Source organism: Pecten maximus, chromosome 7 (assembly GCF_902652985.1).
Source record: "Pecten maximus chromosome 7, xPecMax1.1, whole genome shotgun sequence".
Lineage (NCBI taxonomy): Eukaryota > Metazoa > Mollusca > Bivalvia > Pectinida > Pectinidae > Pecten > Pecten maximus.
Genome location: NC_047021.1, coordinates 34,097,877 through 34,112,567, shown reverse-complemented (window position 1 = coordinate 34,112,567; position 14,691 = coordinate 34,097,877). Strand labels below are relative to the sequence as shown.

The window sequence follows — 14,691 nt, the reverse complement described above, 5'->3', positions numbered from 1 at the left end:
AAAAAAATAAACAAACAAACAAACAAACAAAATAAATAAATAAATAAATAGATAAATAGATCGATAAATAAACATGAATTTTGTAAAATATATCATTCAAAACGATCACTAAATATCCACAATACCACTGTTTTATCCGTCGAGAACTATTACAGAGGATTTTTATATTAATTTGGAGCCATTTTAACTGAGTCCTTATCGTGATGTTTGTGGAACTACAAGGATTTTCAATTTGTATAAATAATATATTAAGGATTTTTATAAGTGTGAAAAATCCATAAACGTTTCACAACTGGAATGAAATCGTGGATTGAAAATCATTGTCAAAGAACAATACACCAAAAAAGTCACAGTCACAACCTGGTTTATATTGATGTCGAAGTATTGAAAAAATATATAGGACTGGCTGATTTTTTTAGGTACAAACACGTTCAAATACGTCGGGTGCTATTAAAGGTATAGGGCTGGTCAAGAGAGGGACTTGTTAAAAAGGTTTCAAAATTCATAAAACGTATGTATGCCACATAATTACACTAATCACAATATCATTTTCGAAAAAAATCGATAGAAAAAATTAATGGAGAAAAGGGAAATGCTGCAATAGCACCGTTTTCAAGGTTTTTATTTTTCGATATCCTACATTGTACATACGCACACCATTGAAAGATTGCAAAGAATAAAAGGTATATTCAACTTTGAAATAGGTTTTTCTCTCTTTCCATTGATTGTAAATCATTAGCTGAGAAGTATCAATGTGCTTACGAAGAACTGTCTTTTTGTAACGTCTTGATATAAACAACAAAGAATACCGACATAAAAACGAAGCCATAATTCAAACTAAACTTCTACTGAGCGAGAGCAAAATATGAGCAAGAATATAGATTTGCATGGATACTCCTGAAATAGTACAATGAGACGAAGACCAGACTCCCCGGAAGAGTAAGCACATTCTAATTCATAAACGACAGCTGTCATACTTATCTTGGGCAAATCCGGGTTTAAGTCAAAATCACGAATGAGAGTCAGGTTGGTGACATTATATAACTAATATACAGTGACATATCATGTCTATACTATAGTCCCATGTAACCAGACCTTCTATAGTGTGGCATACCATCGTGCACAGATTATGACATTACAATAGATGACGTAGCGGCTATACTTTAACAAATGAGTGGCTACGGTATCCATGGACACCAACTTGTAATTAGCTTAGCTGTTTCAATGACGTAAAACCATTACAAAGCGTGTTTTTTAAAGTTTAAACATCCTCGATATTCCGGGGCCTACGTTCACGTTCGCTGTGTGCACCTCTGGAATATGTCATGGCGAAATTGAAGGCCCATCACTGTAGTCATCAGTTATACCACAATCTTGTGGATAAAATAAACAAAAAACTAGTTTTATCAATTGATGAATCTCGAGGTCGTCAGATCATTTTTAAGTTGTTTGTCGCTCCTCTCTGTAAGCTTCAGAAGAAATGCGCAAGCTTGGCGATTGGTCAGGTTTTTCCTCTGACACCAATCAAATTGGCCTTCGTATGCATTCGATTTTGCCATGGTGCAAAGAGCCAAAGTCAACGTAACCTCTGCAGTATCGATGATGAATTTTAAATCATCACAAAACAATTAATTTACTATACTGCCATGGTGCAGAGAGCCAAAGTCAACGTAACCTCTGGAGTATCGATGATGAATTTTAAATAGACTCTCAAGGCCCTAGTTTCATCAATATTGAATATCTTAAGGAAAATCTTCTAATTGGAATATCGTCTCAAGGAAAGCATTGCAGAATTTCAGGGGAATTCCTTGACTAAAATTTTCCCTTAAATCTGATTAGACTTCCATGTGGAAAAATTAAAAATATTTCCTTAGAAAGGAACGTTGATGAAACCGGGGTCAGGTTTATTTAATACTTGCAATCTACATGTACAATGAAAAGAGATTTACAATTAAAAATCATCTCCAACTATTCATACTAACTCATAAATCATGTGACTTCGACCACCCATCGTGGCATATTTGTCCCAACTGATACATGATTAACAGTAAAAACTTATTCAACTTAAGAGTCATCTAAAAATATGTATATATGGGAATAATGTTGAACTTCAAACACGAGCAAATATCTCCTTTGCCCAAAAATAGTCATGTAATATACCAAAATGTTTGTTACGACTTGTAGATTCTTACAATCACCAATAATTAGCTGTAGATGCTAACAGTTTCTTCTATAGAGTTACTTTGTGGTAAGATGTAGCATGGAATAATTCTAAGTCACATAAATAACCAAACCTGAAAAAATGCCAAGCTGTTATGCCCAATAGTGTCTATAGCACAAGATATGAGCATTTTGACTTTATGTACATATAAACACTTATTTTGTTCTGACCTTGACATGCAAACGGTGGTTGTGAATTATATATTACACAAATATAACATAACGGGAAGCATTTCAATCAATAAAAATGCTCCTACATCATACATTGTACTTTTAAAACATCTGATCACAGTAAGAAGAGTTTTTAAGACAAATTGTTTTACTTATGATTTTGAGACCTTTTCAGAAATATGCCTTTTTATCCCAAACTCAACGGTTGAACTTTTTTTCCTGGAAACAGTTTTCTTGTCATGTCTAGATTTCGTTATAGTGTTTAATAAAAACATTTTTTTTATATTTGAAATACCTCCTTGCATGCAATATTATTCACAACCCCCATTTGCAATTCTGTGTCAAAATAGAATCAGTGTTTATACATATTATAGATTCAAATCAGGTCGGACCAATGCCTCCTATTGTCAGCAAAACAGCGTGGGTATTTTGTGTAATATGTGTGAAACAAATGAGCTAAATGTGTCCCCCTGAAACTTACATTTTTGCATGTTTTGTTGAAACTTATAATCAATTTAACAAATTACATATCAACAATGCCCACAATTTACCATACTGAACGTTGATTAAGTTGCTTCTGATGTGAAGTACGGCAGTGTTTCTGTTTGTGTAAGTGATGAATTGTATTAGCTGTCAGTCTGTGTTAGTTTTTTGTATATCTTGTTGTTTGTATGATTGTATTGACGAATGTGTGTGTACTTAAGAAAGGACATGTATATTTGTTTGTGCACCACTTTCCGTGTCAGTCTGCATTTTTTTCCGTACCATGTGCATGTGTGAGGGAGTGTGAGGGTATGCTTTTGAACGGACGAATGTGTGTATGTAAGATTGTACGTAAGTATACATTGTACAAGTATGAACAGGTATGAACGACATGTATGATAATATAGGAACAGATGCCGTGTTGTTGCTGGCTGATAGGTTGCATTAACCGGCTCTGAGTGCAAAAAAAAGTTGCTTCTGATAAATTACACCATACTAGGAATTTATAGGCTTGTAAAATATCCCTTTTTATACTGGCTATTTAGAATATCCTTAAAATAGAAAAGTCAAAGAATTTACGTTCAGAGCCATTTTATCTTCCTTCACAAGGAGAACATGGCTTTCAGTTGTTGCGGTCTTACCCATGAATATTTATAATATACTCATATTTATTCCATTTCATATTAATATATTTACCCACATACCAGAAGGTTTCGGTATCATTTAAATCGCCTTTGTTATCCAAGTAGTTGGGTCTTTATTCCCCGAGATCTACTGTCTAGTTAAAATGTGAGTCAGTCATACCTCTTTTTTAGTTGACCTATGACACAAGTGTTATGATATATGATAATTAATGAATGCAGGCAATACACCTCTACATTTTGTATATCTGAATCACTAGTTTAAAATGTTAGTGTCTCTTCCGAATATTGTGTTATAACTATAACTTGCAAAATGGTGGTATTTTAGTTCAAGATCATTCCAGTGGTTATCAAGGCTGGTCTCAAAGTCTTTTATCGTTGGAGAAACAACAACACGTTCGGGAAGACTGTTCCAGATATCCACGATTCTTAATATGAATGAATGCTTTCTGACATCGCGCTTGCATTATTTTTTTTTAATCTTCAAACATATGTCCTCTTGTTCGGTTTGATTTTTCAATTTCAAAAATTGCATATATATGATTTTAGTATTAAATAGCGAGGGCGGTCACCTTCCATATGGTGTTATACTCTCCATTTTTGAATACCAGGAATGCTGGTAAAAGCATACATTGGGTATCTGCTTGAACTATACATAAAACAAATGCCTATCTTCAATAACAGAAAAAAAAAATCTTGGTTGAATAATATGCTAACCGCTTAAACAAGTCAACCTAAAAATATATCTTACTTCGTATTGACTTACACGTCCCCGAACAAAATCACGTGAGCTTCTATATATATTTATATATATATTATGCACCAGGATTTACTCAACATTATATTCATGAGCGGTTGTATTCTACTTTTATCTGAGTCTGCAAATGTCCTGCTTAAAGGGAAAGAACTCTGACAATTCTAATCAGAGTATCTACCAAACAATTATTGAATCTATCACTTCACCAACAGGGGTTTCGCTCAAATCCTCGTCACAACGTACGGTTCGTATGAGGCATTTTAAAAGATAAAAGAGATTTACGTTCTAATTTGCTTGATTGAAATATAATCTAACTAGATTCCATACAGTATTCTACGTAAACAAAAGACCGAAATAACTTTCATATATATATATACTCCGAATTAAAAAAAAAAATTAATTCGTGGAAATTTGAACTCGTGGATCAATAGCACCCACGAATTAAACGAAAATTAAATACCCACGAAAATGAATGAGTTAACAGTATATGAGCAGAGCGATCGAGCCACGATACTCCGCTGGTCTGGCTGGGATTCCATAAGGAAGGAAGGTACCAATTTCACAATATTGGAAAGACATTTACGTATTTTACAAGAAACCCCGTATATCCTACATGTATGACTTTCAGAAGCAGATCTTGGCATCAATGTAAATTATTTTCCTGAAAGTAAAGAAATTAAGATGGCATTTGAGGAACATCAATGCATTATTTACAAATGTACAACGGATGAATTCCTGGGTCATCCTTTGTTTGTGGTATGCTTAAATTTTGGTTAACTTCTTTATGAAGACTTCGAGATCACGTCCGATATATTTGATCCATCTAGAATGAGTTTTCATTTCATTTGTGGTTTTATGAAACGAGTCGTAGAATTAAGAAAAAAAATTGTCGAGAAAAGATTAAAAACTTCGAAACCAGTTTTATATAATCTAATATATGATATGTAGACAAATTTAAGATATTCTTTACCACTGTTCTCTGACTATATAGGGCCGTGTACTCAAGGATCGACGAGGTAGCACCCTAAAGTAAACAAGACAAGGGATTTATTGCAAAATGGACAAAATCGGTGAAAGAGCAGTAATGCAATATTTGCATAAAAAAGGTTTAACACCTGATATCCATTATGATATCGTAGTAACACAAGGGAAAGATGTCCCTTCATATGCGACAGTGAAAAGGTGGGTTGTGGAATTGAAGCGCGGCCGATAGAGCCTTGAGGACACTCCCAACCCCACCCATCCACCCCAGTCCTGGAAGGTCTGTCAATGTTGCAACCCCAAAAATGGTCAATAAAGTTCATGATATTGTTATGACTGACAGACGAGTCACTGAAAGATATATAGCCAGTAGAGTTGGCATTTCACAGGAAAGAGTACATTCCATTCTAACCGAGGATCTTGCAATGAGAAAGTTTTCGGCCCGATGGGTACCAAGACAGTTGATCAGAAGCACATCAGGCGCACATTATCGCATGCTAATCTTAACCTTTTTGAGGAAGATCCTGCCAACTTTCTTCAGAGATTTCACTATGGATGAAACATTATATCTCAGAGGCCAAACAACAATCGAAACAATGGAAGAACCCTGGCTCTCCTCCGCCAAAGAAGGCAAAGACTGTTCCTTCCATCAGCTGGGAAGGCTATGGCCTCGGTTTTCTGGGATGCAGTTGGTATTCTACTGATAGATTATCTCCAAAAAGGGACAAACAATCAATGGCACATACTATTATTCACTTCTGGGGCAGTTACGGGGAAATATTAAACTTAAGTGCCACGGAATGCTCACTAAAAGTGTTATTCCATCAGGACGATGCTCCTGTTCACAAGTCTGTCATTGGCATGGCTGCCATTCACAATTGTGGCATTGAATTGATTGAGCATCCGCCTTATTCACCTGATCTCGCTCCATCAGACTTTCATCTATTTCCAAAACTGAAAACAGCTAATTCAGGCACCCATGAATGATGTCATACAACATGTAGCGGATGACTTTCTGAACAGCCAAGAAAAGGAGTTCTGTTAAAGTGACATTGAGGATCGACATAAGGATTCATAAAAAGTGAATTCCTTTTAAATAATTCCCTGCACCACATGTGGGGATTGTCACATCCGGGGTCTCAGTCATCCACAGGTAAGGATACAGTATACAATCTATAATTCATAATACAATGCAATCTTATTTTCAAGTGACTTTAGACCATGATTTCTGTGAAGATACTTCATAAAACCATGACGTCAGTGGATGTGTTATATTCATTACCAGGTCAGTAGTCATCTCAGCTGTCAATAAATTCCCATGTAGAGTTTATTATTGTTGAACTCTTCAGTGAAGAATACACAAATCAGCAAGATAGCATATACCTTTAAATGAGTTTGCATTTCATTTTACATTGAAAGATAAATACATATGGCACAGTGGATATTGCAGTGGAGAGAAGGGTGTTTGGGACCGATTCCTGATCAGTAGGGGAAAATGATCTGATCACCTGCCTATCCATGTTCTTTTCTTTATATTTGGCGATTAATTTCCGCCTCTTGTAATGGTCCATCCAGGCACACAAGAGCTATTAATATTTGTTAAATAAATAAAGTTAACCTCTTTATTTCATTAATAAATCTATAAGATTTATTGCCTGTATATTTTTACAATAAATATCAAACACAATCAAGATAAATTCATTAAATTATGTGATACAAAATATATGTAACCACAGTTCGTCATCATAACATTGCCCACATTGTAATCTTAATTAAAGTCTTTGGCATCAAAAAGTTCATTATTATGCCAATACATGTAACCAGAGATTGAAGTGTAACAACCAATTTATCTCTAAACAAGGCCATGTTACATGTTATATATAAGGTATAATCAAGCACATTCAGATTCTCTGCTCTATGGAACAGTAACAAAATCAAAGTAACATTTCCCAGTTCATCAAAATAAAAGTTCTACAATTTTAACCAAAGCATCTACTAGAAAATATAGCCCAAATTTAACTAAAAACAATTCTTGAAAATAAAACATCAATTTTCTTGATACTTTTAATTATGTAATTATGATTTGAAAGCTTCTTATCCATCTTAATGAATATGAAATTCGTTTTAACCAAGTAAATGTCAGTTGGAGAATTATCCCCTCCACATTCAGGTCACCTAAACAATGACTAAAGACAATAGCACAGGTGTATTGTAAACAGGTGTATAATACCACTCTCAGAAAAATAATGAATTACATGTACCTTGTTCCATTTCATGGTTCAGAACTTGCTTTCTTAACAAATATGCTTGGTGTGTGGCCATATCGGTTTCATCGTGAGAGGAGATACGAAGTATACAAGAATATAAAAATGCTGCCAACATATATTTGTATACAATACCCATGTAGAATAATACTACACACATTTATCATTCATACCTCCATACTGACACATAAGCTATTTCATTTACATCATTCTGATTTAACACTACCGCTATTTATAGCATGCATGTACACCACAAGGTTGTATTTATCAATTATCATAATTCAGCGCTTTTAAATAAATATGAACATATCTAAAATATAATTTAACACTAATAATATATTGTTTTGTTTTGCAGTGAATAAATATTCTGAAAAATAAATATATTAGAAAATTACCTACAGTACAGTGTACATGTATGAATAATTGAGCCACCAGTATCATCAGAGCTGGTACAATTTCCCCATCTATTATCACAAAATGATTGGATAATACTTTGGGTTAATTATTTATTGAACACATTCAATAGTAATTTATAATTCTCTGACTATTACCAAAACTCAAAACACTGAAAAGGATAAAATCCAAAGATTGTTATGTCCGAAATATAAGTCAATTGTTGATAATAATCTGACCCATATCTATTGCAGTTAAAATGCCAACAAAAATTTAATTGTCCTCAATAAGTCCTCCTATATATTGAGTCAAAGTTTATGTGTCGGCAGTCTGAGCTTACAGGATGAAAAACACTAATCTGAAAACCATACCAAGCAGTTATTACCCTTGAACTAATAAAATGTCACTAATTGATTTCCATTTTCTGTAGGCAGATAATCTGACATCTAATGTAAGGCACAAAAAAAACAGAAATAATTATAATTCTGTTAAAACACACTCAAATAAAAACACTTGTGTTTTACAAACACAGAAATTGCATAGAATATTCTCTGGTTCATCGTCGATACTCCAGAGGTTACAATCACATATGCTTTCCTCACCCCTGAAGAGAGCTATTTAATCGCAACGCCTGGAGTATCGAGGATGTACCTGGTTCAGCTTGCAAATGTGTCAATATTTGGCACAGATACAAAATATTGAGCTATTGTTAAATGTTACTTTGTACAAGCAAATTCCTTTCTTTCTTATTGCCTAGCCATGCCAATTAAATATCTTCTGGTAATGGTAGTTTTGTTTCACATGCTTTTTATTTTGTCTTGGTGCTTTTTTCACAACAGCTGTTCGTACTGATACTGGAAACCAATGTTGTATTGTAATAATTTGATTTAAGAATACATATTATTTTTATACGAAATTTAATTAATATGCGAGAGTGTAAAATAATAATAAAAGTTTTGATTAATATGGCTGTACAATTAAAATTTTCTACAGAATGAAAATCATTTCCAAATAATTTTTGATAATCTTTTGCACAACTTTTGAATGAATAGACAATATATTTGTACAAAAACCTGACAAAGACTTCACCTCTTTACAGCAGTTTCTCGTTCATTTATGGATTTCATAGCAATGATATAATAACATAAAGCAGAAAAGTGGAAAAAATAAAATAATCTATCCCTCTAAAGTGTTTTCCCCTAAATAAGGCATTAGTGGTCATCCCTGTACCTCTGTATGATAATTTTATATGTTATGACACTATACATATGGATCTTTTATTTTTGTAATATTTTTTCTTCAGTAATGTTTTTTCTCCATTAAAAACCACTATTAAGAGATTTAAGAATTTAAAATGAATTAATTATTTTTTTTTAAGAAATCGTTTTGATTATATTTCCCCCAACAACTACTTTTTATCCTTGATTGGACAGACTGTCAATTTGGTACAAGATTCTAGATCTTGGGGTATTGCTTCTTGCACACTTGAATAATCATTGAAAAAAAAAAAAAAAATCAAAAAAATCCCAGGTATATTCAATGAAAGTTACAAAAAAAACTATGGCAACCAATTGGTGTCAGCTGTATGGGGGACGAGAAATTATTTGTTTACACGGAATTTGATTGTTTAAAAAAAGAACACAACACATCTAGTAAAATAATACATACATATAATGTAAGTGTATTAAGAACATCTCTAATGACAGATTGCACATAGGGATTGATATCAGTAAACAAAACGTTTCTTATAAAGCCAGATAATAAAAAGGATTGTTTTAAACTTCGTCAGAAACATATACATACTCAACTTGTGCAAAAACAGGTTCAGGGATTGGATCAGTGACCATAATCCAGGAATATGTATTCTGTATAGGTCATGAATAACTCTCATATCAAATTCTTGTCACATTAAATATGTACATGTAAAAATGTCTCATGAGTCGATTACACCATTTTCATCAGACTCCTCCCATTCCATTTTACAAATTTAAAATTTGAATTAACTTAATATGTACATCACATACTTAAAACAAATTCAATATCAAGTCTTGGTTATTATCTAAAAGGACTGAGGACCACAAAACCTATTATTTCTGTTGGAAATATAAATACTGTCACATTTTACGTACAAGGATTCCATTCATAACAAACTGGAATGTACAAAAACATAATACTGAAAATTATCAAGAACAACCTATTTGAAGCTTGAATGTGTACGAAAAAAGATTATGCAATAACTATTAATCTTCAGACCATCTCCCTTCTCTAAAACAAATTCCTATAAAAACAGATTTTCTGCCTTTCATATCAGCTTAAATTAACAGAATTTTGATAATTTTATATCAAATTGCACATATAATACATAACATCGGTCAGGTGTTATTGTAATCATAAATCTTGTGTCAAATATTTGTTTAGTTTTATAAAATGTACAACAATTTTCATACTCAAATTCATGATTTAATACCGGTATTTAAAAATTCATAATTTTAATCATTTATGATCAAAGCTAAAGAAAAAAGAAACACAGTCAAAGGTCCAAATTCACACACTCAAGAGTGCTGTTAAAGTGTTAACATTGAACGCATTCTATTTTCCATAAGTCAGATGATGGACTAGTATGATTCATGCTGTGATGAATGCCGGACAACTGACTACATGATGATCTGAGGTTCGGGTACTGATGTGCCTATGGTCTTGTGAGGTAGAATTCGTCCTCCGTTGATGTACAGTTCGTCCTTCACCGTGACGTCTTCACCTAACACGGAGACATTCTCCATTCTCACCTGAAAAGTAGATATAAAGGTTTTAATGTCCTGAAATAATCCTAAGTAACAAACACAAACATGAATTTTCTTCAAATCATTTTTTTTTTAATTTTTTTTTAAAACAATTAATAAAATGAACATCTGTTACTATGTTTCATCTCTATACTAACTGATCTGCCGTAGACATCGCCGCGGATTTGTGACCATGAATAGACGTCATACAAAACAAATACTGTCATGGATCATAGAGGAAAGACCTCAATTTTCTGAATACCAACACATATTTAAATGTAAGTGTCAATCCATGTTTGTATATCTTTATTGACAATCACAAAGATTCCTAACAAGGTAATATTATATTTTAATTGATATTCACAAAGATTCTGTACCAGGTAACATTATATTTCAATTGATATTCACAAAGATTCCTTACCAGGTAATATTATATTTTAATTGATATTCACAAAGATTCTGTACCAGGTAACATTATATTTTAATTGATATTCACAAAGATTCCTTACCAGGTAATATTATATTTTAATTGATATTCACAAAGATTCTGTACCAGGTAACATTATATTTTAATTGATATTCACAAAGATTCCTTACCAGGTAATATTACATTTTAATTGATATTCACAAAAATTCTAAACTAGGTAATATTATACTTTAATTGATATTCACAACTTTGGATTCATTAATATTAATGTATCTTCATTTCCATTACTGTAACTTCTGAGAGCCAATCAAATTACTTACCCAGCGACCTAAGACACATTTCCAACCTATTATGCAGGATTCGAGCCATGAGTGAGATTTGATGGTTGCCCCCTTTAGGATTGTACACCGTTTGACACATACACCGTCTTCAATAACTACGTCTGGTCCTATGGTCACATTAGGACCGATCCGACAGTTTTTACCGATCTTTGCACTAGGATCCTGTGTTAAAGAAATGTCATAAAAGACATATAAAAAACTACAAGGACTTTAAAATGTTTGTGTTATATGCACGCCCAAACTCCTGCTTTGACACAAACAGGAATAAATGTGTATAAATACTGAAAAAAAGCCAAAACCTAAAATATCTAAAAAAAAAAAAAAAATTAAACATTTGAAGAATAAGAAGACTGACAGACAAAGAGCAACACTTTAAGCTTGGATCTGATTTGCCTTGATAAGCTTTGATTATGGCAGCAGTTGGACAGGTGGAGAGACAGACAGACGGAATCACGGTAAGTCATGGAGCAGTATGGCCCGAAATGAAATGTACAGGGGCATGATAAATCAAATGGGGACATAAAAACTATTTAACCTAATCAACTGCCCTTCAACTACATAGAAAAAGTATTGCTAGAAAATAAAGTTCCTCATTTTAAATGATAAAATCATCATACATAATGAATGGATACAAAGTTACTTGGAGCAAACAACTGTTAAGTAAGTTTGACTTATCTAATTAACTTACAACTAAAACATTTCCTACGATCCCTTCTCCACTGTGTAACTGATCAGGTGACTTCTGGCGTAGAGAGCCAAGGAACATACACATTCCTGTGAGGAAGTCTTTAGGCTGGCCAACGTCCATCCAGAATCCTGTCACCAAAAATATTAAGGTAATATTTACATTTTATATCCTAATTAAAGAAGTTTTTAACAATTATAAAATGTTTACATCAACCTTTTATAAGGGAGTGTATTTGTGTAGAAATTTTATTTTTGCATTCTGAACTGATAGATTTTAACAAAAATCATCTTTAACTCACAAAACATCAGGATTAAAGTTATGAAATAACCTGTTAAGAAAAAGCACAAAAAACCTCTACTATGATATTACAGTTCTATACAGTACCTATATACATTGTAATCACCAATATAGTAATCAATATTTATCATATATGCTATAACTATACTCCCACGCCAATAAACAAGTTATTTGAGTTATCTCCCTTTATTATAATATGTTAAAGTTGACTTGAAAAAATAAGGAACTAACAATTGTACAAGTTAGTTTGTTGAATGTGTACATTCTTATATGTACTTTTCACACAAGTTTACACTCTTCACAAAAGTTTTACACTCTTCACACAAGTTTACACTCTTCACAAAAGTTTTACACTCTTCACACAAGTTTACAATCTTCACACAAGTTTACAATATTCACAAAAGTTTTACACTCTTCACACAAGTTTACACTCTTCGCACAAGTTTACACTCTTCACACAAGTTTACACTCTTCACACAAGTTTTACACTCTTCACACAAGTTTTACACTCTTCACACAAGTTTTACACTCTTCACAAAAGTTTTACACTCTTCACACAAGTTTTACACTCTTCACACAAGTTTTACACTCTTCACAAAAGTTTTACAATATTCACAAAAGTTTTACACTCTTCACACAAGTTTTACACTCTTCACACAAGTTTACACTCTTCACAAAAGTTTTACACTCTTCACACAAGTTTTACACTCTTCACAAAAGTTTTACACTCTTCACAAAAGTTTTACACTCTTCACACAAGTTTTACACTCTTCACACAAGTTTACAATCTTCACACAAGTTTACAATATTCACAAAAGTTTTACACTCTTCACACAAGTTTACACTCTTCACACAAGTTTACACTCTTCACAAAAGTTTTACACTCTTCACACAAGTTTTACACTCTTCACACAAGTTTACAATATTCACACAAGTTTACACTCTTCACACAAGTTTACAATATTCACAAAAGTTTTACACTCTTCACAAAAGTTTTACACTCTTCACACAAGTTTACACTCTTCACACAAGTTTACACTCTTCACACAAGTTTACACTCTTCACAAAAGTTTTACACTCTTCACAAAAGTTTACACTCTTCACAAAAGTTTACACTCTTCACACAAGTTTACACTCCTCACAAAAGTTTACACTCTTCACAAAAGTTTTACACCATTCACACAAGTTTACACTCCTCACAAAAGTTTACACTCCTCACAAAAGTTTACACTCTTCACACAAGTTTACACTCCTCACAAAAGTTTACACTCTTCACAAAAGTTTTACACTCTTCACACAAGTTTACACTCTTCACACAAGTTTACACTCCTCACAAAAGTTTACACTCTTCACACAAGTTTACACTCTTCACACAAGTTTACACTCTTCACACAAGTTTACACTCTTCACACAAGTTTACACTCTTCACACAAGTTTCCTCAACAAATCATATTAATAATTCTCCTCCATTATAATGTATATGAGAATCTTAAGAATTGGAAACAATCATACATGTTCACAAACAGTAAGGATGCATACACCCTTAAGACATTACCTTGGAGTTCCATGGCATACAAGTCACTATCACTGGCCATGTTGGGAAACACATCTTTTTCTATGGAAGTTGGCTCCAGCTGAAATCAATACATACTTATAATTAGTTAGCCATACATTACATGAGAAAAGTTCTGATCAATCAAACTTGACCAATCACAAAAAAAAACAAAAAAACAACAAACAAACAAAAAACTGCTATAGTAAGGAAGGGAAAATACACATGTACAATGATCATGATCAGGCTAGGATTGAAACATAGGAGACCTTCAAATTCTATGCTCTAACCAAATAGCTTGACAATCCAGTTCAGTTCCACACAAGTATTAAACACTTACTGTACCATACTTTGTATAACGAGGACAAGAAAAACGTAAAATCATCCTGTACATCCTCTCACGCAAGTTACCATATTGCTTATCCTTAAAATACTTTACCCTTATTGCTTTTTTTTTGGTTTATTTAATATAGTATCTTTGAAATATCACTTTTGGTGTATTGTCAATCCCTTCTAAATAACATTTCTATAACAACACTATCAAAATAATTGTTCTGTGCAGTAAAACCTGGTTTGTCTTCAGCTATTACACACAACTATCTATAACTACCAGTTTAATAAATCCTGAATATTCATTTTAACTTATGAGGTTTTCTACTATCTGAGTTTTATTACTTTACAGTAACATCCCAAATT

The 14,691-nt window shown here is 32.8% G+C and overlaps 1 protein-coding gene across 1 annotated transcript in view; it reads right to left on the bottom strand.

The window, feature by feature from the left end:
• Nucleotides 1-7,057: 7,057 nt before the first annotated feature.
• Nucleotides 7,058-14,691, bottom strand: part of LOC117330665 (mannose-1-phosphate guanyltransferase beta-like) — a 30,811-nt gene continuing 23,177 nt past the window's right edge. Inside the window, exons 8-11 of the mRNA XM_033889101.1 lie at nucleotides 13,999-14,077; nucleotides 12,147-12,274; nucleotides 11,438-11,620; nucleotides 7,058-10,696 (exon numbers count right to left, since the gene is read on the bottom strand). Coding sequence (XP_033744992.1) covers nucleotides 10,565-10,696; nucleotides 11,438-11,620; nucleotides 12,147-12,274; nucleotides 13,999-14,077 — 522 coding nt within the window. The 3' untranslated portion in view covers nucleotides 7,058-10,564. The remainder of the gene's footprint in view (nucleotides 10,697-11,437; nucleotides 11,621-12,146; nucleotides 12,275-13,998; nucleotides 14,078-14,691) is intronic.